We start from the raw sequence: 27947 nt of genomic DNA on the forward strand, positions 1-27947 counted from the left end.
TTGAACAAGGACAGGCGAGTCCAACCTCCACAGGTTATCCGTGAAACAACTGGATGCTATTCTGCTCTAGAAAGCAGTTACAGTTTTTCTCACAAAGAACCAAAACCACACACTTCTGTTTGAACTCTTCACAAAAGAAAGGTTTAGCTGTGAACAGTGAAAAGGATGGTATGTTTTAACACAAAAACTACCATACACACAACAAAAGAACCACAGTGTGCCTCTCTTTTTATTCTTTATTTTACAGTTCACAATTAGAAACCTACTGATAAATTACACAGTTCACCCTCCTGTTCGGGGTTTTTAAATGCCTCAGAGTCGTGCTGCCAATCCCATCTCATCCCAGGAAGGTGGCTCAGGGTGCCACCAGGTTACACAAGGCAGAGCGGCCAAACAACCCGCAACAAACCTCTCCACAGGCCGCGCTTCACGTGGGAAGTTAACGGGCAGCAGGAATTATCCCCTAAAAACACATTTGAAATGGAAAAATATACTGGATATCATTTCAAGGTTATTTTATAGACTTGCAAATGTTACAAATGTTCTTGGGGAAGAAAAACCCAACCTTCCAGGGCTGCAGGTCAGCCAGGTTGTACTTGCAGGGAGCAACTACCCAGACTGGCCCTTTTTCAAGGCCTTACATTTTAAGCAATTCTTTCTGAGGCCTCCTTTTGCAGAGCAGAAAGCTAAGTTAGGTCCCTCCTCAGCCACGCATTTCAACATCTGCTTAACTTCGTAACAGTTGCAGCCACCAATTCAGACGTTTCACCAGTGGTACCCACATCCCTGCTCATATTTTTTCTGCTCAGAAGTTCCTCATTTCTCAACTTGTTTTTTTGGCCTCCAACTCCTAGTGCAACCATCTCCTCTTTAAAAAGATGGCACACACTGCACAGCGAATCTGCTGAATTTCAACAGGCTCCTGCAAAAGAAACCCTATGGAAAACACTGGGAGTTTTCATATCGAGTCTAGCTGAACATCACAGGGATGTTATAAAAAAGCACAGTAGTGCCTGAACCTTCCTTAGCCAAGTGCCTCCGAATTGAGGATCGCGGTGGCACGGAGACTGAAGAGCTTTTCCAGCTGGCGCAGGCTCTCTGCTGCAGTGAGGATCGCTGGCTGCGTGCAGACCTGGACTGGCCGCTCCTTGCGGGACACTATCTAACCCAACGCTGGGGGTGAAACCCAGCTCTGTGCAAAGAACCCACCCAAAGCCACCACCTCAGCAAGGTGGAAGAGGGCAGTGCATTACAGTGGTGCGAGACTGCATCACAGGCCATGAACGTCACTCACAGTAAGTTAGAAAGCCAAATCCAGAGATGAGGCTATGTGTACTTGCCAGTAGAAACTGGTGACCGATGAGGAATGGACAGAACACACCATGAGCATGTATTTATAAAGAGGAAAAAAAGGGGCAAATTGCATTTGTTTTGCCGTTACAAAGGAACATTTTACCAGTTTTCTCCTTGTATCCTTCCACAGTAGCTCACCTTTGGCACAAGGAATTCTATGTATCACAAGATTTAATTAATAATAATACTTCATATCAACACTCAGCACTTACATAGCGCTTCTCATATTCAAAGTGCTTTACAAAAGTTTGTGAGTCCTCACAACACCCCTGTGAGGTAGGTAAGTATTATTATCCCCATTTTACAGATGGGGAAACTGAGGCAGAGAGGTAAAGTGACTTGCCCAAGGCTTTACAGGGAGTTGAAACTCATGATGTAGCGGCCCAATGCTGGTCTCCCTTATGGTGGTGTAACACAGATGAACTCCCACAGAGCTATACTGGTGTAAGCAAAACAATCCAACCCAAGTTTCTCTGGCTCCCAATCCTCTGCTCCAATCAACTGACCATACCTACTCCACCTAAACCAACGTTTTAGTGGTTCTGTAGAAACACTACAGAAAGTCCAGAGTGCAGCAGGAGCGAGTCTGCAATCTTAAGGCAACATATACTTTAACAGCTCCATAGCTCTGCAGCAGAGACTACACACAGATGTGTTTCTGCCACACTGCAAGAGTTAAGACTCAAGTCGTCTCCAGCTCTGCTTGTATCAGCTTTGAGGCTGATTCTCTTCTCCCTCAAGTTAGAATAAATCCAGAGCAAAACAATGGGGCTGCACCAGCGTAGAACTAGTATGAGATCTGAACCAGACCTTTTACCTGCTGCTTCATAGGCAAATGCCCCTACTAATATCTTTTCATTTTGGACAGCTTCGGCATGGTTCATTTCACTCTCTCTCTCTCCGAGTTTGTATCTCTGCATATAAACAAACTTTCAACATTTCCAACTCATCAGCACCAGCATTTAAACAGCACCATACATCTTTCTAAGACCGATCAATATTTCCAGAAAAGTGTCAATGCATGCAAATATCACATACAAAAACATCAAGAGTGCTGGGAGATGATACCAAGGATAGAGGTGATCACAAGACAGCACACATTTAGTTTTTATTAAAAATACCAAACAACTCACTCTTACTGTAACTATGCCACTTAGATGATCATTCTAACCTGCAGAAGTACAGGTACTTTTCCTCCAACTATTTACCTACCTACCTAGAAAGAAAGAGAAATAGCAAGCACACACATTTATACTTCCTCAAACTTGGCAGGCATAATTCATGTGAACGGGAAAGGAGGGTTTGGGGAGGTGGGTGAGATTGTACACTGGGTTTAGGGCAGTGGAGTATAAAAGAAGTAGAAAATATCACATGCATCATTACCATCAGTAATCAATGTGATGAAAATAAACCCAAAATTTAGATGGATTCATGCATGACATCCACTGAAAATCTCAAACCCTAAGCACACTGAAGCTGGCAGACATTTTGTGCCACTTCACCTATGTCCAGACACAGCATCAGCAAATAAGATCAAACAAACCTTGAAAAGAAAGCAAAAGGAAGAATAAACCAGCCTGGAGACAACAATCTTCCACAAACCACTTCCCTGCATTATTTTCAAATACATTTTACTCTTAAGCAGTTTCAGAAAGGAGTGGGGGAGAAAGAGACCCACTACTATTTCTTTTTAAACTGGCTCAGCACCAGCACCAGCTCAGAGAGAGGGAGAGAAAAAGAATTCTTCAAACGTGATCCTTGGTACTTGATTAAAATGTTGCTAGCCAGCCGACAAAACCCTAAATTGCCAGAGGGTTTGAAGTGGAGTGGATACACGGTGCTGCTCACGGTCCTCTTCATTTGCTATGATATCTGCTCCGTGGGCCTCATCTGTATATCTCCAATCTAGAAGAGACCAACACAGGATTTTACTGGAGCACTGAAGTCCATTTTAAATCCTACACTGGGCACTTCCATGCTGCACCATTACAATGGCAAGCTGCACATGAAGAAAGTTTCCGTGACCAGAAATGAGCCTGCTTAACCGAGATATTAGAAATAAATTAAGGTGAATGTGACTGCTCTGCCTTTAGCGGAAGGAATAAAAGCACAAACATGCACAGAAAAGAGTGCAAGATGACACTGATTATACATAAACTCTCATGGTTCAAGTCTTTAGTTTGGTCCTGCTCACAGCGGGTCAAGCAGAAGCACTGCTTGATCGGCCACGGGCAGGACTTTTTATCCTCTTAAGACAAGAAGGCCAGCTATCACTACTGATCCGATGTCAAGACGGCCACATCTTGCTGCAGAGGCACAGAGTTCACTCAGGGGGCTGCTAAACCCCTCATGATCAAAGTTTGCTTTTGCAACAGGAACTTTTAGGTTGCATATACTAAACTTGGACACTGCTTCTGCCTCCTCCTGGCTCCAGCTCAGAGCTGGTCACTTATTTCTTGTTTCACAGGAGGGAAGTCCCACTGGCAGCATAAGCACCTCACACCACCCTTGGGGAGGTGCACAGCACTTGGCAGGATCAGGCCCAACATGTTATCCGGCAGTTGGCAGAACCCGACCCAGCTGCAAGACTGTCAGCAAGTCTCAGACGGCACCATCCAAAAAAAGAGCAAAACATGCCCATATCCCTCCTGTTCCCCCTGCCTCGCACAGTCCTTCTCCGGGGTCAGAGCAGCCTTTGCTGGATCCGCAGGGCTGTGAGCAGCCCAAGCAGCGCAATCCTATAGCTGCCATAAGGGAAGTGTAAACAAACGTGATCACTGCTAATCCCCAGCCCAGGCTCTGCTAAGCACACACCTGACACAGCGGCCGCAATGCTGATTAGCAAATGTCAGGGCAGCAATTACCCACTCTGCCTTCAGCCACCCACAGCAGTCCTCCAACCCAACAACAGCCTACCTGTACATGAGGTGGGGCACTGAGGACATATATGACAGCGTTAGCCATATCTTCAGCTTTGAGACACTGGAAAGACAGGAAAGAGATTCTCAGTCAAAGGGCACCTCAAAGTTAACCACAAGATTGCTCCTTTCCTAGCCATCAATAATGAGTTTCGACAGTGTCACTGGGGCATGTCAGAAAGATGCAAGCAAGCAGGAAAAAAAGAATCCATTAAAAATTTAACAAAGGCCATGTCTGGTGCTGATAGTTCTCCATTTGCTGTGAATAATCTTATTACTGGCACAGTAATTCTGCCAGGTCAGGCATTGCCATCCTTATCAAAAATTCCCAGAAAAGCACAAGAAATCTTGTGCTAGCCACCTGCAAGACAACATGCTCTCACATTTCTCCTTGTGTAGGCATGTTTGCTTATATATCTTCTCTTCAATAAAGAAGTCATAGCCTGCCAAATGCCAAAGCTGACTGATATTTATTTACAGGAACATCAGAATAAAAGGAAAAATATAGGGAGTGGGAAACTGAACCTGAATGAAAAATCTACATAGTGTGTAAGTAACAGTGCAAAATCAGGTTTGAGTGCTGAGACTTTGGGGATGCTGATTACATCCTGGAAAGCACTGGGCACTCTGCAGAACTAGTTCCTTGTGCTACTAGCCAGGAGAGAGTGTTAAAACTATAATCAGAGCCACTTCCCTCTGTCTCCATTTCTCCATATCCTACCCGAATGCTCTCATAGGTTGCAGCAGCTCTCTCAGGGTCATTATCATGAAGTTTAAAAGCAAATCCTGTTTCCACCAGTCCTGGAGATATACACTGGAAAAAAGCAGAGCACATCCTAATAGGATTTGTAATTCTCCTTCAATAAAAGAATAAAAGAAAAGGAGAGAAAACTTTTTAGCACTGAAAAAGCCAAAAAAACCCCAGTCCCCTTTCTATTGTTCTCCCTCTCCACCCTTTTTCTAGGGGAATAGTTTAAGACAGCAGACTTTGCCTTAATGACTGTTGTGGCAGGTACCTCTGGGAAACTGCTGATGGGTACTTCCCTCTTCATGTCCCAAAGGGACAGAGAAGCAGAGAAAATGATGGAAAAGCTTGCAATACAAATTAATGTCTGGACACCTCACTTCTGAGATTCAAGTCCTGAATGAGAGCAAACAGCCCAGCTGACTGCCTCCCTCTGCTGTCATGAGCCTCCCTCGCTCCCCAACAAGGAACTGCCCACTTTGTGCACCCAAAAAGTTTATTCCCTGACACAGCTCATTGCTGCCATGCCTTCTGCACCTGTCTCTCTCTGCCTGGGAAAGAGAGGTGGCCAGGGACAGTTGGCCACAGGACTTGAATGTTCCCAGTGTGCTGAGCACTATTTTTGCATTTCCTTGCCTGTTTTCCAAAGGGAAAACCTCTGCCCCATAAAGCCTGCCAGCTCTCTACCACCCACAAAAGCAGGACAGCAGAAGAGAGCCCACAGTACTCACTGTAGCTCGTATATGAGTCTTTGCTTCTCTGAGTTCTTGCCTCAGCCCCTCCGTGAGGGCTGTAACTGCATACTTGGTGGCACTGTAAAAATGCACCACCGACTGTGGCACGACGCTGTGGCCATTCATGCTGACAAGAGAGCAGAAAGGAAAGTGCTGAGAGGCGGGGGAGCAAGCAGAGTCCCGAGAAGGAACCAACAGGATATTCAAACCACCGTAACGAACACAGAAAGAGACACTGAGATGGTGGCTATGTGAGGAATTCTCCTCTCCTGCAGGAAACGCACACCACCAGAGGTTCCTCTCGACACAGCTGTTTTCTGGAGCTGGTCAAGAACTTTCAATCTTCAGCCCTACACCATTGCAAGTGGTTGGCATTATCCTTTTCTCCCTGGTTCAGTCTTTCTTGCATTTAGACCAGCAGAGGTTAAAAAACAGTGGTTTGAAAATCAACCATTGCAATCCTTGGAAAACCCCTTCTTGGGCACCATCAGCCCACTCCAAGGTCAAAGCACCACTGCTTAAATCCTCACTGCAAGGTGGGGAGGAGGAGGCCTACGTGGCTGATCCCACATTCCCCCCTGCATACCTGTTAATGTTAATAATATGCCCATCATCGATGTTTCTCTCTTTCATGGACTGGTAGGCCTCTCGGGTGCAGATGCTCACAGCCATCACATTGACCTGAGGGAAGAGAAAAGAAGAAGCAACTAAGACCAGCAGCCCTGCCTGGCACCCTTTGACTTGCCCCCCCGCACACCTGAAGCTGCGGATGCAGGTTCCAGTCCCCGACCCACAGCAATTCCTGCAAACGCCAACAGAGGGAAATGCACATACGCACACTGCACGCCTGCTGCACACCACGCATCACACTGCGACCAAGCTCAGGGCTGCAGTCACAAGGGGTTTGGGCAGGGGAGGCACAGATACCCAGTTTTGTGAGACAGCCTTGGCCTCTGCCAGAAATTAATGGACTTAATTGTTTTACGGGCAAGTGTGAGGGTAGAGTGCAATGTAAGGGAGAACGAACCCACTTCCCCACAGTCAGCACTCTGTCCAGGAGACAAAGTTGTTTATTTTGTACAGCACTGAGCACACTGGTGTTTGGGCAGCTGATAGGACACTAACAGCAGGTAATTAGGTCAGTTAGTTAACGAGGAAATCCCCAGATATTGCCTGTCAGAGTGCCAGGCACTCAGAGGCACCGCAAACCACACAGCCAGCAAAGAGCCTCCCGTGCACAAATGAAGCCAAAGATCACATTGTGCCATGGGGAAGGCCAGAGCGGGTAAGTAACCCCGCAGATACGAAAGCCACCAGTCTGTCACCCTGTCCGCTGACATTTTCCTCAGCCCTAACTGGATAAGCCAAGGAAGAAAGGACATGGCAACTTATCCAGTCCTTTAGCACAGGATCCAGAGCTTTCCAGGCTCTTGTTCTTTGGACCAGCACTGCCCAGCACGCTGTTGCTTGGTTAAACTCAGTCATATCACCTCTGCAATGTGCCATCGTTAATGTGCAGATGCCTTGAGCATTTGCTGACCATAAAACACAGAGTCAAAGTTTCCAGGAAGACAGAGATATGGAAATTCCCCCAGCTGGAATACAAAGCACCCAGAGGTGTGTGCAAGACTGATGAGCAAGCTGTCTCAGCAGCAGTGCTAACTGCTCAAGTTTATAGTGGTTTAGACTTGGAAAAGTGGCTGAATGGTAGAAGGTGTCCGCTGAAGCCCTCTAGAAAGGATGTAACACCGTTTCAAGGCAAGACACACTGCCAGGTGTCCTACCTAATGGCATGTCACTTTGCTAACTAAATGAGCAGGCCAGACAGGTCTAAAAACACCACTGTCAACTAAATATTCAGGAAGAACTAAATTTCTGATGAATCAGAAGTCAGGTGCAACTATAAATGGGAGGAGCAGCAGGAACAAGGCCATGTGGACAGCGAGCAAAGGATACATGAGAGGGCTGGCTATCTATCATTGCTGTGAAACTTATAAACAAGAATGGGGCAGGCTAACTATGACTTGCTAGCACAAAAGGACATGCAAGAGAGGAACATTAGTTTGGAGACCAGAAAGTAAGAGGCAGAAAGGGATGGATTTGGGAGATGTAATTACTGAGCAGCACACAAAGGACAAGCGGGGTCAGCTGAAGGATCTTCGGTCACTGCTTTTGTCTCGGTCGTTATTTCCTATTCATTACTAGAGGCCATGCTTGTGAGTTTTTGTCTTGGCGATAGATAAATAGCATGCTTATCTGATCTTGGGGTACCCAGGCAACACAACAAGTTGAGTCATCATCCTCATCCAAGTGCCCTTTGGTTGAGCACACAGTCACTGCCAGATATCTCAGTGATCATACCTGGAACTACAGAGATAATTCCCTGGCACCAGGTTGAAGATTTACCTTGGCTGTGCAAGGAAGAAAGTTAGCAGATATGTCAGCAGAAGCAGCACCTCAGCACTGGAGCAAAGCACAGAGCAGGCAGGGCATGGAAGGCTTCTGGATTTTACAGTAAGGTGGTCAAGGAAAGCAGGAGTAACCCACTCCAGTCTGATACACTAACCAAGTGAGGAGCCAGTCCTTTCAGATATGGATACGGGCAACTTTTAGTATAAAAAGCCTTCATGACGAGCAACATCCCTGCTTTCCTCCCTGCCCCAAGACGCCCTGAACCCACCAGGCACCACATCTTCAGTGCAGTCGCTCCCTGATTCTACTCCATCTCCGCAGGCCACTAGAGGGTAACATCAGCCTAAAGCCTGAGCGCCAGCTCCAACACTGTGATTCATGCTGAGCAATGCTTCCTTGCGTGGGTAGAATTACAACATTTTGACAACTACTGGCAAAGCAAGATACTAATCAACAGCCACATGGGAAAGTCCAGAGCCTGTACAGTAAGACACCGTGGTACAACAAAACAACTGGCTGGAAGGCAACTGAGCTGGGATTGCCTCGCTGCCTTTTCCCGAGAGCACCCACAGGATTTTTGGGTGAAATCCCATTTCAAAACACGGAACAGGCACTCGGGAACCTAAAAATGTGCCTGGAAAATGAGCAAGGCTTAGGGCTGTATCGCTTTGAGAAACAATCTAAAGGCTGTTGTTAACGAATATCCACGCAAGACATTTTTCAGCCTCATTCCTATTTTAAGAACAAAAGGTTCAAAGGTCCCTTAGCAAAGATGGCCAACACATCTGCGCTCTGCCTTTGCACAGCATGCTGCACAAGGCAGCAGGTCTGTGACTGCCGCGTGTGTGTGCTAATGCAACAGAAACAATGAAGGCACATTTTCTAGTAATTAATGAGTTCCAATTGCCAGGTTGGGAGAACATAAAAGATCCTGTTCCTGGAAGCACTGAGCATTTCACTTCCCAGAATCAGCCTTTTCTAAGGCATCAAAATGAGTATCCCAGCTCCTAAGCGTATATAAAAACGCAGGTTACGAAAAACATATCTCTGCACAGATGGTATATAAAAGCAAGAAGAACAGAGCCTTGCTGGTCAATGAATAATGCCAAGAAGAATCAAACCCATTTAGTGTCTAGAGGAGGGAGAGGATGTGTGTTGCAGTCCTTTGTGCCCTGAACAGTGCAAATGGAAAGTTCAGCTTGAATTCCTGGCTGTAAAGGTCAGTAGGTAAAACATGAAGGAGCTGTTCAAATCCCAGAGCCTGGAGTCAGTGTGTACACAGCACCCAGCCCCGGCTACTCCCGCTTGGATCAGGGACGGCTGGAGGACTTTGCTCCAGCCTCATGTCAAGCACAACCTCACAAACAAATAGAGAGAAAAGGGGGGAAGCTGTGAACCAAAAGATGATGGGCTTAGAACCTGCCTGTGATAACACACTCCCTCCTGCATACACACCAAATTTACTGGCTGGCAACGCTGGGCTCTGCGCTGCTGTAAAGCAACGGAGACACAATTCCTAACATACGACTCCTGCAGCCCAGGGAGAAGCAGCTCCCCCCTTGGGAATAAATACCAGACAATAAGGAACTGGAACATTAAAAAATAAGAGGAATAAGTAAATGATAACATGATTTCAACTGTTAGATGTATAGCAAGAAATTTTATGGAATAGGTATACTGAGAGGGGAGCCTGGAAGGAGACAGAGCCTCAAAGCTCATAAAAAATGCATGGAAACAAAAATCAATTTACCAAAAAGAAAAAAATGCCTTTAATTTAAGGCCCTAATGCCTCCTAAATCAATAGATCGATGGCTGTTTAGAAACTTTTCCTGTCTTGCAGCCCAGAAGTACACTGAAACTCTCCAACAGCATCTCAAACGGTGCTGCTCTCCAACACCTTTCTCCAAGCGACCTTTGGAAGAAGCCTCCCTGCTCCCGCTCAGCTCTGCAAAGCCCAGTGGCCCATGAAAGGTGCTGGCAACCTTCCCCCGTCCTGACCCTCCGAGAGCTTGAGAGCATGTAGGAGAAATAGGCCTGGCGAGTGTTTCCCTGGGGCTGGCGTGCCACAGCAGGGAGAGCTGTCACTGCAGATCCCTCCTCAAACCTCACTGCCACGCCGGTGCTTGCACAGCCACGGCATGCTTGGAGAGCGAGATTCCCAAGCAGGGAGGTTGCTGCCACAAAACGGGGGCACACAGCAAAAGGAAAAACTCTGAGCTATTTCTACCGCTTCCCAGCAGGCTAAAAAGCAAAGCCCAGGCTTGTCAGGCTGCCTAGGCTGAGGTGGGTGAAGCGCTTGGCTCTACAGTGTCCCAGGTCTTCACCTTTGCATTAAAGGTACAAGTGTTATTCAATTACACACAAGTCAAGAGCAAACCCACCAGCTGCTGGGAAGCTGGTCAGAGGAAAAAAATCTGCCAGTATAGGAAGAAAGCTTGGGTGTGTCTCAGGTCTGTTCCTAGTGCTGCAACAGCATTTTTGCCAAGCAATGACAGCAGATATAGCCATACAGATCACCTCTGGGAATAAAACATGTCCCCAGCCTGGTTTCCTAATGCTGCTCTTGTAGAGCCACCACCTTGCCTCTCCTCCCACCCCATCTGTCACCCCGAAGCAGCTCCAAAGGGTGCACACAGCAGCACCCGCAAGGAGGGGGATGCCACAGGCTCCCAAACTTTGAGCCACCGTGAATACCAACACTGGAGTGTTTCACACAGGACAATCCCTGTTCCAAAATCTTTCTCCCTAAAAGTGGCAGAAGGTGAGATAAAGAGAGCACTCCCAGCTGAGCAGCCAGGGAAAGGAGCACAGAGAGGGGAAGGGCCGTCAGCTGGCAAAAGCCATGCGTGTCCCCCCCGCCTGCCCACCCTACAAAGAACAAAAGGTCAGAAGAACAAAGACAAACGAGCACGAGGGACACGCAGCATCCACAGAGGCATCCACACAAGATGCGATCACAGTGACCAGGACAAGGAGTTTACAAGGCGCAGGCGACCCACAGGGCCAGGCTTGCAGCGAGACAACGCTGGGAAGTGCCCTGCTTTATACCAGCTCAGCCTCAGCTACACTTCACTTAATTTTCTTTAAAGACTCCATGGCAACCAGGGACGGGAAGATGCGGCTGTGCAGTGACCCAGGCTGGGCAACCCACAAAAGCCCGGCTGGGCAGACAAAGCTGAGCTGAGCTCGCTTTGGCTGCAGTCACAGCAGCCAGCAGACCGGCCAAAATCCTAACAAGAACTTAATTAGCCAGGATACGGCAGTCCTTGCCCTGGCAGCAGGAGTCTGAGGCCTCGATGTGCCTCTCTGCTTTGCTTTACACAGTCCCTGAAACTACTGCTGGATGAACAGACACCAGCTGCCACAGGAGCCCACAGATCCCGTCTGAGTCCGCTGTCAGACGTAGAGGCCCCAAGCCTACAGCTTCGAGCAGCTTTTCAAATAGACATGTCTTTTCCTTCACTAGAACAAGCTCCCATAGCTGCTGGAGGTGCTACAAGACTTACTCAAAGCCATGAGTTTGACTCCTGTTCCTATGAAGATAACGCTTTCACGCGCAAAAGTACAGGAGGGGAAAATCACCTTCGTGAAAAGCTCCTGTTTCAGCATCTCACCGGCCAGAGCTGCAGGAAGGCCAGTACAAAAGGGCTGTTGTCAGGGCACGCAAACTGGCCTGGGGTCCCAGAGCTGTGGCTGCCACTGCTATGTGCAGAAAAGGGCCATCACATAATGACAAAAGATGGTGAAGTCCCAAAAAGATGCACAGCAGCACCTCAGGACAGCAAGACCCAGGGAGAAGCGCTGCTAGTAAATGGCATGGACCATTTGCACAAACTCCCAGTTCAGCATATGAAATTGCCTCACTCATATCCAGCTCTAACCAGATTATGGGCAGAAAATTAAGCTATAAAGACAAAAAGCATTACAGCTTTTTAAGCTAAAAAGAATCTGCCCATTTTACAACGCACTGCTACAACTAACAGGATTAGCTACAAAAGCCAGTGCTTGGCATTCAATTTCCTATTTTACTGAAGAAAAAAAAAAAAAGTGAGGCTCATCACCCTTTAGAAAGCCATTGAGCTAAAGGAAAAAACACTGCTGAAGGTATTGAGTGTTTTCATACTCCAAGCTGAAGGCATGAGGCTCAGCAGTGCATGATGTCTTTCCACTTCCCAATCAGCAAACCCAGGCCGTGTCAGAGCCAGATGGGAAGCAGGTCCTCAGCTCTGCACATGTAAAATAAGTAGATGGGGACAACGCTGCTGGTGACCAGAAGAAATAAAAATCTAGCACAGTTCCCGCTCTCCCAGTGGCACTACTCACGTCTATCATTGTCCGCCAGCCCTCCGTTTTCCCTGAGAGCAGGGGCTCCGGGCGAGCCAGCCCCGCGTTGTTGATGCAGACATCAACTCCTTGATGAAGGGTCTTGATGGCGGAGAACATCGACAGGATCTCCTCTTCGTTGGAGAGATCGCATTTGTATGGGATAAGGGTCCCCGGATAGCCGGCGCTCTGGCATTCAGCTGCCAATTTCTAGGGAATAGAAAAGAAGGAATAAAACAGCCATTGGCCTCCTCTCCTCATGGAGTAGCTTATCCAGCCATTTGCTTAAAAACACACCCCAGGGCTAACAAAACACGGCAGGCTTCCCGGTGAGCCTGTCTTAAAAGCAGGCACTAGGGAAGAATAATTGTAAATGCTAATTAAGAAAAAAGAAATATCGATATACATGAGAGTCTGAGCGCTTTGGCCTTTAAGTTATTAAACTTGAGGACACACTCCATGCTCGTCCATCACCCCAGGCAATGCAGGTTGAGGTGAGCAGGTGTTGGCAAAATACAAATATATACTGCCGTGGCACCAGGCTGCAAGTCTGCCACACTGCTGCGCGGATAAAAGATGTGGCAATCGCATGCCTGACAATTCCTCGTTAGCCATTACCAACAATTATTCCAAGCATCCAGATCTTTTATCAGACTAGATGATATAAAGCAAATGAAAGGCCAAGAGCTGCTGCTGGCCGCCTGCGTTAATGATGCAGCAGCCACCGCGCCAAATCCTCTGGAGGATGCCCTTTACCCCCGATGCTAATGAGAAGCAGCATCTCATTTCTGATGTGTCATATTAGCGACAGTGACAGCTTCCAGCGCGAGGCGAGAGCCACGTGATGTCTGGTTTCTGCAGAGAGATGGACTCTGGCTACAAACGTCCACCAAATCACTCGAACACCATTGCCCGCGGCGGTTTCACCAACGTGACATTTCAGCGGGTACAATAAAGCTCTCCTCCTGCCAGAGGCAGCTTTCCCACTCCTCCCGGCTCCTCCCTGCATACCAAGGACTGCAATTCACAGCCGTTTACAAAAAGAGGAGCGAGGCCCAGCACAGGAGTTGCCTGGCTGGAAGCGGAGGACGCTGGACGGTGATTGCACATGAAGGTGGCTGTGGAACAGCCCAGCCCCAGCTGAGCTCGGAGCAGAGTGCCTGCCCTGGAGCTTACCCAGCCTCGGCCAGAAACAAGGATGCAGGGAAGCTGGGGCACCAGCCACGGTACCCAGAAGCACCCGAAACACCACTGGGATGGCTCACACCAGAGGGATGTTGACTTTTTTTTTTGCTTGCTCTGAGGTACAGCATCACCTCCCAGACTGGCCCACCCCCCTCCTGGCCCTCCAGGAGGATGCATGGAGAAATTGCCACATTTTGGAGAAGGCAGATGCTGAAACCAGCCCCACCATGTGTACCGACACGGGGAAGAGCCTGGAGAGCCACACTGGCCTTAGACACGCTCGCTCTCATAAAAGCGGGAGTGACAAACCAGAGCGTCAAAGGTGTCTTTCTCCCAGGGGAAGCTAGCAAGCCCCGGGGTCCCCTGCCCCTTTCATTTAGCAGAGATGGCCTTTTGGAGGCTGCTGCAGAGGCAGACTTGCCCCCCAAAACACCCAACATTGGTGACATTCGCAGAGTTCGTCAGCCAGCCTGATGTCCAAATTCTGAAACAAACATTAGACCAAAGGAAAAAAACATGGAACATAAGGGAAAGTGGAAAGAGAAGGAAAAAAAAAAAAAAATCAGAGACAGCATGGCACCTGCTCCCCCGGCACAGGCTGGCAGGAGAGCTTGTGGGGCTGCATTAATTCACAGACACCACAGGACCTGGCGAATGCCAAACCAAAGCACGGGCCCAGCTCCCATCCAGCTGGCCTCCAATGCATGCCATCCCACAGATCAGATGCCAGCATGCCCAGGAAACCTGCAGGTCCTGGTCCCTGAAGTTTTGTTAGAATCAGCTTTTTGCTCCCCAGCCAGCACAACACAGGACAGCCACGTGCCTTGGGAACAAGGAAGGCTGGCAACTTGGTTAGATGCCACAAAGTCCAAAAAGGCAAAAAAAAATCCACCTGAAGATGTGAATTGGCTCCCAACTCCAAATCATAAAGTGTGCTCTTTGTCAGTGGCTTTTTCGGTGACCAACTTTCTCTTAGCCAAGTTTTACACAGAGCAGGGCTGAGCATCCTCACTGGGAGAGGGACAGACAAGCCAGGACCTCCAAACCCCTCTCTGTGCCCCAAGCACATTAATTTTAATTACTCTGGGGCGAGTGGCTGTGTTCAGTAAATGATTTTCAATCTTTCTCCATACATAAGACCACCGCAGAGGTGGGCCAAGTCCCTGAACAGCAAGTTTAAGCTTTTCTGATTTGCCTTTCACAGCAATCCACAGCTTTCACAGACCACAAGCCGAAACCAGCCCCGGTCTAAGGGTCTGGTCCAGAAGCCGCTCTCCTTTCTGGGTACCGCTTCAATCAAGGCATTGCAGTAACATAAGAATTATTATTATTGCTCTCACAGCACCAAGCAAGAAGGGGACAGACATGCTGAGTTCAGCCCAGAGATCAATACATCCCAACAGCATCACGCTCTCTGGAGAGCTCTGCTTGGGCTGAGCTAGACAATATTTCTGCCTGACAGAGAACAAAGGTGCACCTGGGACTGAATCGTACCTCTCTGTACCCTCCCGGGGCTGGTTTCACTTTGCTATACATGCAATCTTGTTGATTATGTGCTGATAATAGTAGAAAAATATATACTTTTTAAAGATCAGAGTACCCACTTGAGAAAACAGTTGGGAGAAAAATCTGCAAGAGCAGCATTTAAAAATTAAAAGCAGTATGAAGGGCTGCTGGAAGGTGCTAAACCACTCCAGAGATGGGGCCTTCTTCCTGCAAAGATACAGGAGACAAAAATGGGCAAGGAGCCCTCAACCACATTTTTCATAACCTGGCACCAAGGTGACAGCTTCAGAGCTCTCTCTATCCGACTGCCAAACTCGAGCACTCCACTAAGGGATCCATCCCATTCAGTATTTGCTCGTAAAGTACCACAGCTCACGTCTGGCACTTTTTCTTCCTAGTTCACCATGTTATGGCCAGAAGTACGGTCTTAATTTGCTCTTGGAAGAGGGCTAGTGTCCTGGCACCTCCTGAAATTGCCAGGCTGTGTTTAGTTTGCTTGAACGAGAGCTAGGTTGAGTTATCTTTCCAGTGGTGCCTTCAATTTTCACTGCTGGCGTCAGTGCTCGTCACTAGTAAAGCAGGGTGCTGCCTTTCAAAGTTAGCATAATCACACTCAGAAAGGAAAAACAGGGCACCCATTGCAACCGGAGGCTGAGCATCATGGTGCATCCCAGAGCTGCGGGGAGGAAAGCTTACAGTTCATGGCAGGAACTGGTCCAGCTGAACTCAGCCCTGCTGAACTTGAATCAAGCAACGCCAATGATTTTAAAAGATGAGACACACAAGCACAAGGGATTGGGACAAATGTCCCAAAAGAGGACTCATGCCAGGAGAGCTGGCTGGAAGAAAGCAGGGCCCATCAAGCATGGACGGGAAAGGACAGACAAGCTCATCTACAGCCCAGAGGGAAATGCTGTGTTTAATATCACCATTTCCACGTTCAGCTGTCACTTTTCACTACTCGGTGAAACCTTTCACTGTTCAGTACAGCTCCTCGATGGAGGCAGACGGGGTCTAAACACCACGGGCTGCAGCACAGCAACCCAGATGAAGGAGGAGATGAAACAAGGAGTGCTCTGGACAGCAGTGGCTATTGTGGTAGAGTTGTCCATCCTGTTTTCCCAGGCAATCTCCGTAGCTTATGTCTTAGGTACACCAAGAGAAAGCTCTTTCTCACTCAGAGAAAGACTTCTCTGCCACAACTGACCAGAGAAATCAAATATCTCTCAAGATCCTTCTTTTCCTGTCTGGCGTCTCGCCGCCTCAAACGAGACTCAACACAGATCCTTTCATCTCTCAGGCTACACTTGTGTTAACAAATTCTCTTTGAAAATGAAGTGCTGAACACCACTGACATCCAGGCGGAGCTGAACGTGCTTCAACCATCTACAGATAAAGAGTCATCACAGGCTCTTCAAAGAAACATCAACTGCAGGCAAGTTTGCAAGAGAAGACTTATGTAAAGGAACTCTCTGAATTAGGGAGCTTGCAATATTTTTTCAGAGCATCCATTAAGTCACTCAATTAATGCTCATTCCACTTTAAGCACACCACACGCTCAAGGGGGGGGAGGGGGAAGAAAAAAGTTGGTTTTCCAGGTTTCATTAGCAACTTGAGAGTGACCACGTAACGCAACACCAATACAGACGAGGGCCAGTGCACCTCCAGCAGCTGGGGATGGAGCTTTGAAACAAGACCTGAGCATCTCTATACCACACTGTTACCACTGGATGCTTGGAAACGGACAGCCAGGCACTATAGCTACTGGTACAAACTGGCATAATGCAACATAAATAAGAAACAGATACCCTATGCATTAAAATGTTTAACCTAGAGCCATCCACTGCCACGGATGCAAGCCCTCGCCCCTGTAATTCTGATACGCTACCCGGCATGAACACAGTACCCGGCAAGTTCTGCAATACCCATGGAAGACTAGCTTTCCACAAAGGGCATCTAAACTACTCATGTGATATAGCAAGCCAATACGGCAGTATGCACTAGATATGCAGGCTGCGATGTGCCTCTTGCTTAGACACCAGTTTTTCCACTGACATCACCGTGATTTATTTCAGCTTCCAGCAGTGTTGGATGAATGCATGAGCAAATGAAAAAAACCACCTAACACCTACCTACATGTAAGAAAGACAAAGAAGAATACCTGGTCATGATGCTTACTATGTACTATTTAGTTGTCTGCTTTTAGAGATCTAAGAGGATGCCTCACATTTATGGGACATTTTCTGTATGTTAAGAATACATCAGTTCTCCCAAGAAGGGGTTAATGCTCTTTGTGGCTACGACACTTGTAAAGGGCACAGTGCCATGCATTTAGATTCAGTCTTGGTAAAATGGTTTTACAAAACTAATTGATATAAACATTTAAGGGGACTCTTAAGGGGAGGAAAAAAAGAAAAGAGTCACGTAGGGCTTTATTTGGCAAACCATCCTATTAACTTCAGACACATTTAGTTCAGAGAGATTAAAGCCAGAAGAAACCATTAGGTAATTTTTAATCTGACCTGCCATTCATCACAGGTACTTGCATCCTACTGATTTTGCTTATGCTTAAATACAAGGCTGTACCAAGAAACCAACTGGAAAGAAACCAAAGTCACCCCAATTACTTTTGCTGTCTAAAGGAAATGAAGGAGAAAAATCCTAACGAAGAGCAACACAGTTGTGAAAGAAAACTGGGGGCTTACAAATCCTTTCATTTTTACTGATTGGCAACTTTGAAGCTTCTTTTAATTAAGATTTAATACCAGTGCAACAGCATAATAGAGGAAGAGATATATAGTGAATAAAGCACTCGACTGGGGTTTATTTCCATAGTGTGCTCTGCGACTATGGGCAAGATTCAGAGCTGTTCCCCTATCTGTAAAATGAAGATAATCACATTGAGCCCCTTCCTAGAGCAGTCTGAATCTTTCACACTGCTCCAGAAACCCACCCACCTCTCAGCACAGGCAGAGGAAAAAGCAATCAAAACTTGGACAAAATTTAAGTCCCTGTATGTGTTTTTTTTCCCCCTGTATCATCCTAAACATACTGATTTTACAGTCCTTGCAAAGACTCAGAGGTGGCATACAAAATCAGTACTTATATAATAAATAACCCAGAAAAATCAGATCTCATGTCGTGGAAGAGAAGGGAATAAAACCCTGCGGAACCTCTTGGACCTCTTTGCTGTTTATCAACTTCCAGTAGCAAGAAGCAGACTGCGGAGAGGCATCTAAGGGGTAATAGTCCCAGCCAGATAGTTGTGACCATGGTCACCGTCAGGGCAGCATGGCACGGCACGGCAGCCCTCCCTCCTGCCAGGATCCTCATGCCCGTGGAGCTGCCACGATTCACCATACCCACCAGAGACCATGCAAAGTTACATCTTGGTACACCCCCGGCATCAGCTCTCTGGGATGTCTCCTGGATGCTACCCAGGCTCTGGACACTGAACATCAATACGGTACCTGCCCTTCACCCAGCAAACCCGTCCCACAGGCTCCGTAGGGGCCAAAAGTATCTCCTGCCCATCTCCTGCCCGTGGGTGCAGCGTGGCTCAAGGAAGCCACTCAGCTGGTTTCATCCCAGGCACTGAAGCCAGACTTCCCTGCTAAACAGGGGTCTGGTTGAGCAGTTGTGTCTTCCCAGTACTGGTAATTGTCCTCCCAGACTGCTCCAGACTCACACTGCTTTTTTCCAAGCCCTCTCTGCTCCCTGCACATTTTCAGTAGTTAAACATCCAAGACTATGTTTTCCTAGCTCACTTATTTTTAAATTTCCAGTGTCATACACGCGAGCCAAATCGCCCCATTTACGCTGCCCTGAACGTCCCTGCTACCTTAAGGCATTCAAACAATCGCTCCTTACGTCAAAGCTGAAGGCACTTTTTTTTTTTTTTACTGCTTGCCTAGATCACGTTGCTACAGGCTGGCGTGGGGGAGGAGGAAATACGCTGCTCCTACGATGACAGCTCATTAGAGCAATATCTCTTGCTTATTCTGAGGTATGACTATCCTAAAACAAGCATCATAGGTGCCTGCCTGCTCTTCAGCTCCAACACGCATAAAGCAGGTTCCCACGCAGCCAGGCACGTAAATGCTTTCCTTCCTCAAAGAACCCCAGTACTCAATATTACTAAGACTGAAGCTGCTGTATTGCAGCCACCTGCAGTCCTCCACCAGCCCTTGGCTGCCTTCGCAAGCGGGGTTCAAAGACCACGTAGCTCCAAGACACCCAAGTGCCTGCACACAGCAGACACGACGCAGGTCCACGTGTCGCAGGCTGGATCGCTGCCCATTCGAGCGCAGATTTCCAAGGCAACCTGCAAACACACCACTCAGAGGGCAGAGCCGAGCCTGAGCTTCAGCCTGACACCCTCGGATCACGGCACATGCCTTCTGTGTCATCTCCACCATAGGCGAGCACACCTCCACTATGCTTAGGAAGTCGAAAAAAATTTATTTATTTAATTAAATCAAACTCCACCTAATCTTGCAGCAGTGAAGGTCTGAGATGCCTAGCGATACCCTAAAGATCTAGGGTGTGATCTGAGGTCCATGGAAACCATCAGCACATGCCCACCCTGAAGAACATATGTTGTAATGGAGTATATCACTGTACCTTGTGGGTGAGACTCAGAAGCACTCCCGAGGACAGCCAGGCCTCATTCCCAGCTCTGTCACAAGCTCACCGGGAGGCTTTCCCCCTTCCCAGCCCCAGCATCCCCACCTGTGAGACAAAGCAGAAGCAGATGATAACCCACCAGTGAGCTCTGAGCTCCTTGCTCGGGGGCCCAGGAAAACTTGAGCATCGACTGCGGCCGCTGGGCTCCCAGAGCTTGGCCAAGCCCTACACCTCGCTGCGACACAACACGCCTGTCAGCATGGCCATCTGCAAAGCACCCGCCGCTGTCACCGAAACAGCCGTACCAGAACAGCAGGTCCTCGCCGTCAGACCACGAGATCGGCCTTTTCCCCTCTCAACACCCCGCAGCGCAGCCCTGGCTTTTCTCCAAAGCTCACGGAGCCGGGTGTTTTCCCATTCTCCCCCAGTGCCATCCACACAGCAGCAAGCGTTCCTGCTGTGAGGGCAGGGCGAGAGCCACGGTCCTGACACATCTCTGTCTCATCGGCTCCCATCCTGCACCCGTGTAATCCTCAACAAATCTTCTTCTGAAAAGACAGATTAACACACACTAGGAGAGGAGCGGGCCTTCCGCCACCAGCTCCTAATGCTCCCCAGTACCAAAATTCAGGTGACAAGTCCTGAATTTTAATACACCCCAGATTTACGGCCCACGGACAAGCGCGACGAAGGCTCCCACACGCCCCAGCCCAGCCGTGGTCGGAGCAAGCAGCAGCGACAGCAGGGATTACCCATTTCCATCGCCGCACAGCTGCAGGTGCCACGATTAAACATCTGTACCAACGCCAACGCCACCGGACACAGCGGGCTCAGCGCCGCTCACATCTATGCCAATGCTAATCCCCAGTTAAGCTAAACAGAGCTGCAGCTGATCTGCACGAGCCTAACAGGGAGAAAAGTCTGGCTGAAGGAGTAAGACCGCAGGTCCTCTGCTCCCGCAGCACCCTGGTCCCATTTTACCCTATAGAACCAGGGTGGGTGCAAACCCACCCAGGACTGAGCAAGGCAAAATAATGATATTGAGAGCCAGGAAATTACCATTAACACTTCCCACATGGACACTGGCAGGAGCGAGGGTTAAAGCTCGACTTTAGCACAGCTGCTACTTTCTGCAGAGCTTAAACTATTAACAAGCCCGAGGAAAACCACCATCATATTTATTCCCCAACACTGTGCCGGCTGCATCCAGACCTCCCTGCCCTGGGACACTTTCCATAAACCCGAAACACAGGCCAGAAAGCCCCCTCCATGTCTGAACACTGCTCCTGTACAGCCTTCCCACCTCCCCAGGGCAGCAGCTGCCAGGTTTTACACAGGGAAACTGAGGCACAAGACAGCTATCTGATCTGCCTTGTTACACAGCAAGGCAGAGGCAGAACAAGCACCCCACCACACCTCCAAAATCCCAGGAAAGGCTCAGTTATTACTTATTTTTAGGGCTGCAAGCACCACATACCCCAGTATCGCTGCTCTATTGCAAAGCCAAAGGGAGCAGAAGAGAAGCAGGTAAGGGGGGGCTGCTGCAATAAGATGTTTTTAAAGCACGTTTTGGGGGAAGGAGGATGAATCCAACCTGGTTTAAAAGCAACCCTTCCCCCCACGTGCCTCCTGAGCTTCAAGGCTGAGGAAAACCATCAGGCCAGCAAAGCATTTTTTCCCACTGCTCAGGACAGCAATTAGGGGATCTCTGTCGTATTTATCAGGAAAGGATCTGGTCAGGGACAAACGGCAATAAAAGCACCTCAGAGGCCTTGAGTACCCACCATCCCTGAGGCAAGGCCTTCGCAAAACACAAAACAAGCCCTTCCAGAGGCCAAGGAGATGCTGAAGGTCATTCATCTACATGGAGACCGTGCCTTGGGATTATCCTGCCTGGAGCTGCTCCTCCTGCCTTAAAAAGTAATTCATTGGGCTACCACACAGCCCAGCAGCTCTGCAGCCTGCATGCTGGGAGAGCAAGGGGTCCAGGGAAAGAGGAGATGGGGAGCGACGAGGTCCACGACGAATGTTTGAGGACAGCGGCTCACCCACCTTCGGCACGGGGAGGACGGGAGCAGGCGGCCTCAGCCAGGCTGCCGGACGGATGGGAGCCAGGCACCAAAATTCATGCCTCTTGCGTTCAGCCACGAGCCTGTTGCTGTTAAGGTACAAAATTAAGACAGTGTGGGCACAAAGGGTGAAACCTGTGTTTTCGGGAACGCCCCGTGAGACCCAGCCCCAGCTGTAGGGCAGAGGGACAGACCCCGCCATGGACACCCAGCACTGCAGGGACATCCACAGCTCGACCCCCCCCTCCCCGACAGACACTCACAGGGGGAGGCCAAAATTTTAACCAGTTGACTTCCAAGCCATCGACATGATTTGCACGCGATGTCATTAAATTCCACATTCAGGTACTATGAAACAATTTAGCCGTTAATTAATCGCCTTGGAGCACCGAAGGGGTCGAGAGCCTCCCTTGTACCTTACGGCCAGGGCAGCGATCGGTGGAAGTGATAAGCCAGCCCGCAAACGGCTACTCAGGGTGCTCAGCTCCCAGGTGGAAGGCTTGGCTACTTCTTCCTCCTCCCACACCAGCACAGCGCTGCTTGACGAAGAGAGCACTAGCCTCTTCAGAGATTGGACTGCTCGAATCTGCAATCAATAGCTCAGCTTATCAAAGGCTATTTCTTGAGCAAGATCTAACCTTGACAATGCAGTCCCTGGTTATAAATGTTACCTTTGATCAATAACTGTCACAAATGCATTAGAATTAATTGGTTAAACCTTGTATTTTAAACCACATTTATTGCTTCCTGCACAGCTCGCTCTCCGAACCCCAACAAAGAAAAAAAAATATTTTTTTTAGAACACGACATCCATGATTAAATCTCTCCAACACCTAGAAGCAAGCCATTGCCGAAGGGCCCCAATCTCCCTGCGACACAGCCTCGCTGCTCTGGGAGGGCAGCGGGTTCCCCCACCAACATCCTGCCCCTCTGGCAGAGCAGCCAGGTCCCGCTGCTTCAGGGGATGCTCACCGGTCTCCTGGGAGCAGCCGGATGCTTTGTAATTTGGCCTGCAGCGGACCCAAGGCATTCCCATCGCAGACTGGGAGCCCAGGGCCGGCACGCTGGAGTCACACAGCTCCGTACGCTCCAACCCGATGCCATAACCCCGCCAGCTCAGCTATTTCCAGCAGTGATATGAAGGACTGCAGGTGCTGTCTGACTTCCCGCACCTCTCCGGATGAGTCTTTTCCAAGTGATGAATTAACAACACTTGGAAGGCGCTGGAAAAAAACAAAATTTGAAAAAAAAAAAATCACAAAATAAGTGACCGATGCCGCTGGCTACCCTACAGCAAGGTATCAAAGCAATGAACGAGGTGCTGGAAGATTTCTAGCAAAACTGAGTGCAGCAGCATGAGGTGCTGCCTGACCTGAAGCAGGTGGGACTGCCCCGACCACAGTTTCTCCCATCGGCAATGGCCCTGGTCACACAACCACAATGCCTGCACGGATCCAGTGCTCTGACACTGGGGCTGGAGGGAGAACTCCTGCCAGCACTTTTGCCATTCTCTACAAATGTAGAAGTAAATATAAAAATACATTAAATTAAACTTTTTTATAAAAAAGAGTGTAATACCAAGCATCAACTGCAAACTCTTTGGAAACAGCTCCCTGTCTCGTGCCTTCCTGTGCTCCAAAAGAAAAGCACTGGAGTACCTCGATGCCTTTACCATGCCTCCGAGCCAGACCCGACATTTACCACAAACCCTCCCAAGTCTTCCCCCACCCCAGGGGAAGAACACTGCAAGACAAAACTTATCCATCATGCTGAAAAAAAGACCAGAGAATGGTTTGCCAGCCAGGGGGGAAACATTTTGTCCCGTGCATGGGGAAACTCTTTCCCTTTTTTGTGCTGCTGCAAGAAGTCAGACACGAAATACAAATTTCTGGAAAACATCAGGAAGAAGAAAGTTGAAGAGCCTTGTAGCGAAGTCATCAAAAGCAATAAGAGATACTCTGCCTTTTGTGCGATGGAGCGACTGTGGCTTAACGTGCTATTGCATACCAGCTAAGCTGTGGCAAGTCATTAAATCACAGCAAGTCTTCTCGCAGGCTGGAGACCCAAGTGATCAGCGAGGGGTCCCTGTGAACGTAATCACCTAATAGGGAGCAGTTTCCACCAAAGACCAGTCTTACAGGCTGCTAAAAACTCTTGGCTAATTCATTACGGCACTTACGCTCGCTCCTGACTTGGAACACGTGTAGGTATGTGAACAGCAGAAAACACTCAGCAAGAGCACATGCCAAAATGTCTATGACAGCTGTTAGTACCTCCTGGCATGCAAAAGTAAAATAAAGCCATTTTAATTATATTTTATTCCTCAAAGTCTGACTATTAAAGTTACTGTTGGATGACCCACACGAAGAGTCTCCACTCACAAAAGTGGCACGAGTGGGGAACGCAAGGCTGCTTACAAGCAAGGACTGCAGGAGGGTCAACGCTGGTTTAAAGGGCTAGATACGATTACAGAGGGGAAACCCAGCCGCCAGAGCCTGTGTTTGCCATACCTGCACGTATGAAGATGAGACAAAAGAAAAATCAAATCCAATTTTGAAACGATACCACCAAAGTCAGCCGGAGCACTAACTCAAGGCAAGGTGAGCGCGTGGCTTTTCTACAGAGCCAGTGGATGGAAAAAAAGAAAAAGAAAAAAAAAGATACTCTTGCAGGTTTTGTAAGCCATTAACATTTTTATTTCAAAAGTCAAATAAAGAGCACTGGAGTCGTGACACAGGTTTAATACCAAAACCGCAACTTTGCAATTCCTTCATTATCTTGCCTCAAGCCCTTATCTGATTTTCCAAGAGATTAAGAAATCTTGACACAGCATTTATTGCCCGAGTTAAATTCCCCACAAGACAACATACTCTTTCAGTCACCAGTTTACAGTAGGTTATAAAACTACCATACAGAGTGGTTCCAGCCACTTTACCTTAAAATGGATGACTAGTGCATAGCATTAATGAAAACGTATGCTTATGTGCTACAAAATGAGTACTGTATTCCTGGGTTTAAACTATACTGTTTGCACTCTTTCCATTTCAAGCTGCCTTGATTTATTTTGGGGGTTCACTCCCCCATACACCATTATCCACAGTGGTATTGAGCGAATTATTCAATTGTATACAGCAACAAGATTTGTCCTGCAGCAGTTATGGCTGTGATGCTCTAACCTCTCCTTTATTCACATGTGACAACACCAAGCCTTCAGCTCCTTCGTATTTCTCTCCTTTCGTCCCTCCGTCACTGCGCCCCAGCCCTGAACATCAGCACCGCTTTCCCCATCCTGCCCTTTACGTGTGAGCCGCTCTCCCCGAATTAGCGCATCCTTCGAACCCCCACCCTGGCTTCCTGCAAGGATGCCGTCCTCCGGCTCCCGACCAACAATGCCTTGGAAAATCAGCAGCCGGAGATAACAGATGAGTGTATTTTGTGGATAGATCTGGTTATACAATAACTAATCAAGGTAATGACATGCTCGCAGAGCGCTGACGGCACGGACCTTCCTGTTGCCTTCCTACTACCCGGAGCATCCGAAGCCCCTCCAGCAGGCAGGAGCCCCACCGGCAGCTCCTGAAACGGGGTCTGGCTTCATCACCCACCATGCCAGCTGCAGCACGGTCATCCCTGCAAGCAATGCCAACGTCTGCTCCTTGAGATGGCTTCTTACAGCCACGTCCAAAGTCCCAAGTCCCAGTATGAGCTCAATAGTCTGAAGCCTGAACATCTTCCTCCTTTTTTTTTTAAAGGAAAAAACCACAAAGTGAAGCTCCTGGAGGAAAGCTTAGTTATCATAAACAACTCTGCTCTGAAGGCATGGCAGGAGTCGGTAAGAAGCCTCATCTGTGCCGACACAAGCATCCCTGGCAGCCAGCCCAAGGTGATGGACCTGTTCCCGGAGCGACCCTGGACCACCTTGTGCTTCACCACCTTCCCTTCCCCAAGCGAGCAGCACCTCTGGGATTTTCTTCCTCTTTACAGAAACATGCTTCACAATAAATAAAACCAGAATAGCAACGGAGCAAAACACAGTCCAGACACCTACCAAAACAAATGACCATGCAAACACAATTCAGCCCTTAGAGAGGACAGGACAAAGAACGAAGCAGGGACAAACATTAGCTGTGGGGTTGAACACAAGTTTTTGAAACACGACAGTAACAAGAGACTTGGAAGACAGTCAGCATTGCTCAGTACATGTGCATACCACACAAGCCCATATATCACCTATATAAAACACAATTGCGTTTTCTCCGGATGCAAATAAAAAGGCAAAGCCTTTAAAAGACTGCTCTTTCTTAAATCCATACTGTATTTTAGCCAGAAAAGTTTCAGAAAGAAAGGCTTTCAGGCTTTAGAAAGGAAGGAAACTCCTCTGTAGCACTGAAGGAAAACATAAGTTCCACTGATTTTCTTTGCCAAATAAAATCAAAAGATTTCAAAAGAAAATCCAAAGAACGGACAATATTGGAAATGGCTTTTCTGTCGTTTTTTGGAGAGGAATGTGAAACAACGGCATCCTTTACAGCATCCTTTACCAGGTACCGTGAGGCTACAACAGCCTCATGAAGCCAGGCTATGGAAGTACATTAAACACCATCAGCCACACGTGGGAAAGCCTTTGGAGAGCTCAGCTTTCCCTGTAAACCGCAGTATCAAAATGTCGGGAAGTCCAAAGTTAGAAGCAAGCCCCAAAGGACAGTTAACTAAGTCACGCGGGTGTATTTTCTCTCTGCAAGAGGTGTCCTTCTGATTCACGATGAAGAACGGAAAAAGTTTTGTTTCTTCCGAGCATTTCTTTCTTTAACCCCACTTCTCAGCAACGCCAGCAACGTCAAGCCTTGTTTTCCATGATTTTTTCAGACAATTTATTCTTGGTGTGGTCAACATAGGGAGTCCTTATCACCTTTGCTAAGGAAATACAAACACTGGATGTTCGTATAAATCTCCTTTGGCTCGGCAGGCACCAAACAACCAAGATGACAACCTTTAAGCTGTCTGACTGTAACTTTTTTCCTCCCTCAGAAGAAACTTCTTGAAAAGTAACTAGGCTTTAGCTCGTGCCGTTGCGAGGTAAAGCCTACAAATGCATCCAACTACAAAAAAGGAACCCACAGAAACTATTTCTTTTAAGCATCTTTATTTTTAAGCCAAGGTCATGAGGTTTTTGACTTAGCTCTAGAGATGCTCGTCCTAGGGGTAAACAGCACGTTAAGGACCGAAACCCTCTTTTAACCTTAACTCATAAAAGGGTCCCAACTCCTGAAGGCCAGCGTTCAGACATTGGAAAGCGAGCGGGGTTTAACATGCCCTTAGACGTTTCGCAGCCAAGACCCACAGCCCACCGCAGGGCCAGGCACCCAGATGCTATTTTAAACCTCGATAAGAGGAAGCTCCAAAAAAAAAAGCCAACAAAAAAAAACCCAAAACCAAACCGCCCCAAAACTGAATCTGCTCCTCGAGCAACTTCCAACTGACCGTCCCTGCTCCTCCGAGCCGGGAAAAACCCCACAGGGCCCCCAGTGAAGGCGCCCACCCGGGGAAGCCCCCAGGCACCAGCCGGAGCCGGCTCTTCCCCGTAGCAGGGGGCCGAGAACCGGGCCGGCAGCCCGGCCCTCACGGAGGCGGGGACCGACCTGCGAGCGGCGGTGGGACCCCGGAGGGAACCGGTCCCGGCACAACCCGGGGAGGCTCCGGTCACCGGTCACCGCCCGGAGCGGGGCTGAACCGACCGGCGGCACCCGGCCCGGCCCGCCGCCGCCTCACGCAGCCCGCGGGCCCGGCCCCAACCCCGGTACCTCGATCTTGTCGACGCTACGAGCGCACCCCACCACCTTCATGCCGTGCTGCACCAGAGCCCGCGCCACGGCCGCGCCGATGCCCACGGAGGCGCCGGTAACCAGCGCGACGCGCCCGGTCCAGCGCTCCATGGCCCCGGCCCGGCCCCGCCGCCGCCGCCGCGCACAATGCGCCGCCCGCCCGCGCCCACGGACACGCCCCCTACCCGCTAGACACGCCTCCGGACACGCCTCCGCGCCGACGGTCACGCCCCCCCGCCGCCGCCACCGCCGCG

The 27947-nt window shown here is 48.8% G+C and overlaps 1 protein-coding gene across 1 annotated transcript; it reads right to left on the reverse strand.

The window, feature by feature from the left end:
* Positions 1 to 210: 210 nt before the first annotated feature.
* DHRS11 (dehydrogenase/reductase 11) lies at positions 211 to 27849 on the reverse strand. Its single transcript, XM_052803351.1, has 7 exons — positions 27673 to 27849; positions 12486 to 12695; positions 6337 to 6431; positions 5748 to 5877; positions 4993 to 5085; positions 4270 to 4335; positions 211 to 3258 (listed from the first exon to the last, which is right to left on the reverse strand). The coding sequence occupies exons 1-7, from the start codon at positions 27802 to 27804 to the stop codon at positions 3217 to 3219; spliced, it is 768 nt and encodes a 255-aa protein (XP_052659311.1). The 5' UTR covers positions 27805 to 27849; the 3' UTR covers positions 211 to 3216.
* Positions 27850 to 27947: the final 98 nt, after the last annotated feature.

This window comes from Harpia harpyja, chromosome 12 (assembly GCF_026419915.1).
Source record: "Harpia harpyja isolate bHarHar1 chromosome 12, bHarHar1 primary haplotype, whole genome shotgun sequence".
Lineage (NCBI taxonomy): Eukaryota > Metazoa > Chordata > Aves > Accipitriformes > Accipitridae > Harpia > Harpia harpyja.

Excerpts from the sequence above, each read along its gene's own strand:
- DHRS11 (XM_052803351.1), bottom strand. The coding sequence starts at position 27,804 with ATGGAGCGCTGGACCGGGCGCGTCGCGCTGGTTACCGGCGCCTCCGTG. Across the intron at positions 12,696-27,672 it reads GTAGCGTCGACAAGATCGAG|AAATTGGCAGCTGAATGCCA; the intron begins GTACCGGGGTTG and ends TCTATTCCCTAG. Across the intron at positions 5,878-6,336 it reads CATATTATTAACATTAACAG|CATGAATGGCCACAGCGTCG; the intron begins GTATGCAGGGGG and ends CTCTCTTGTCAG.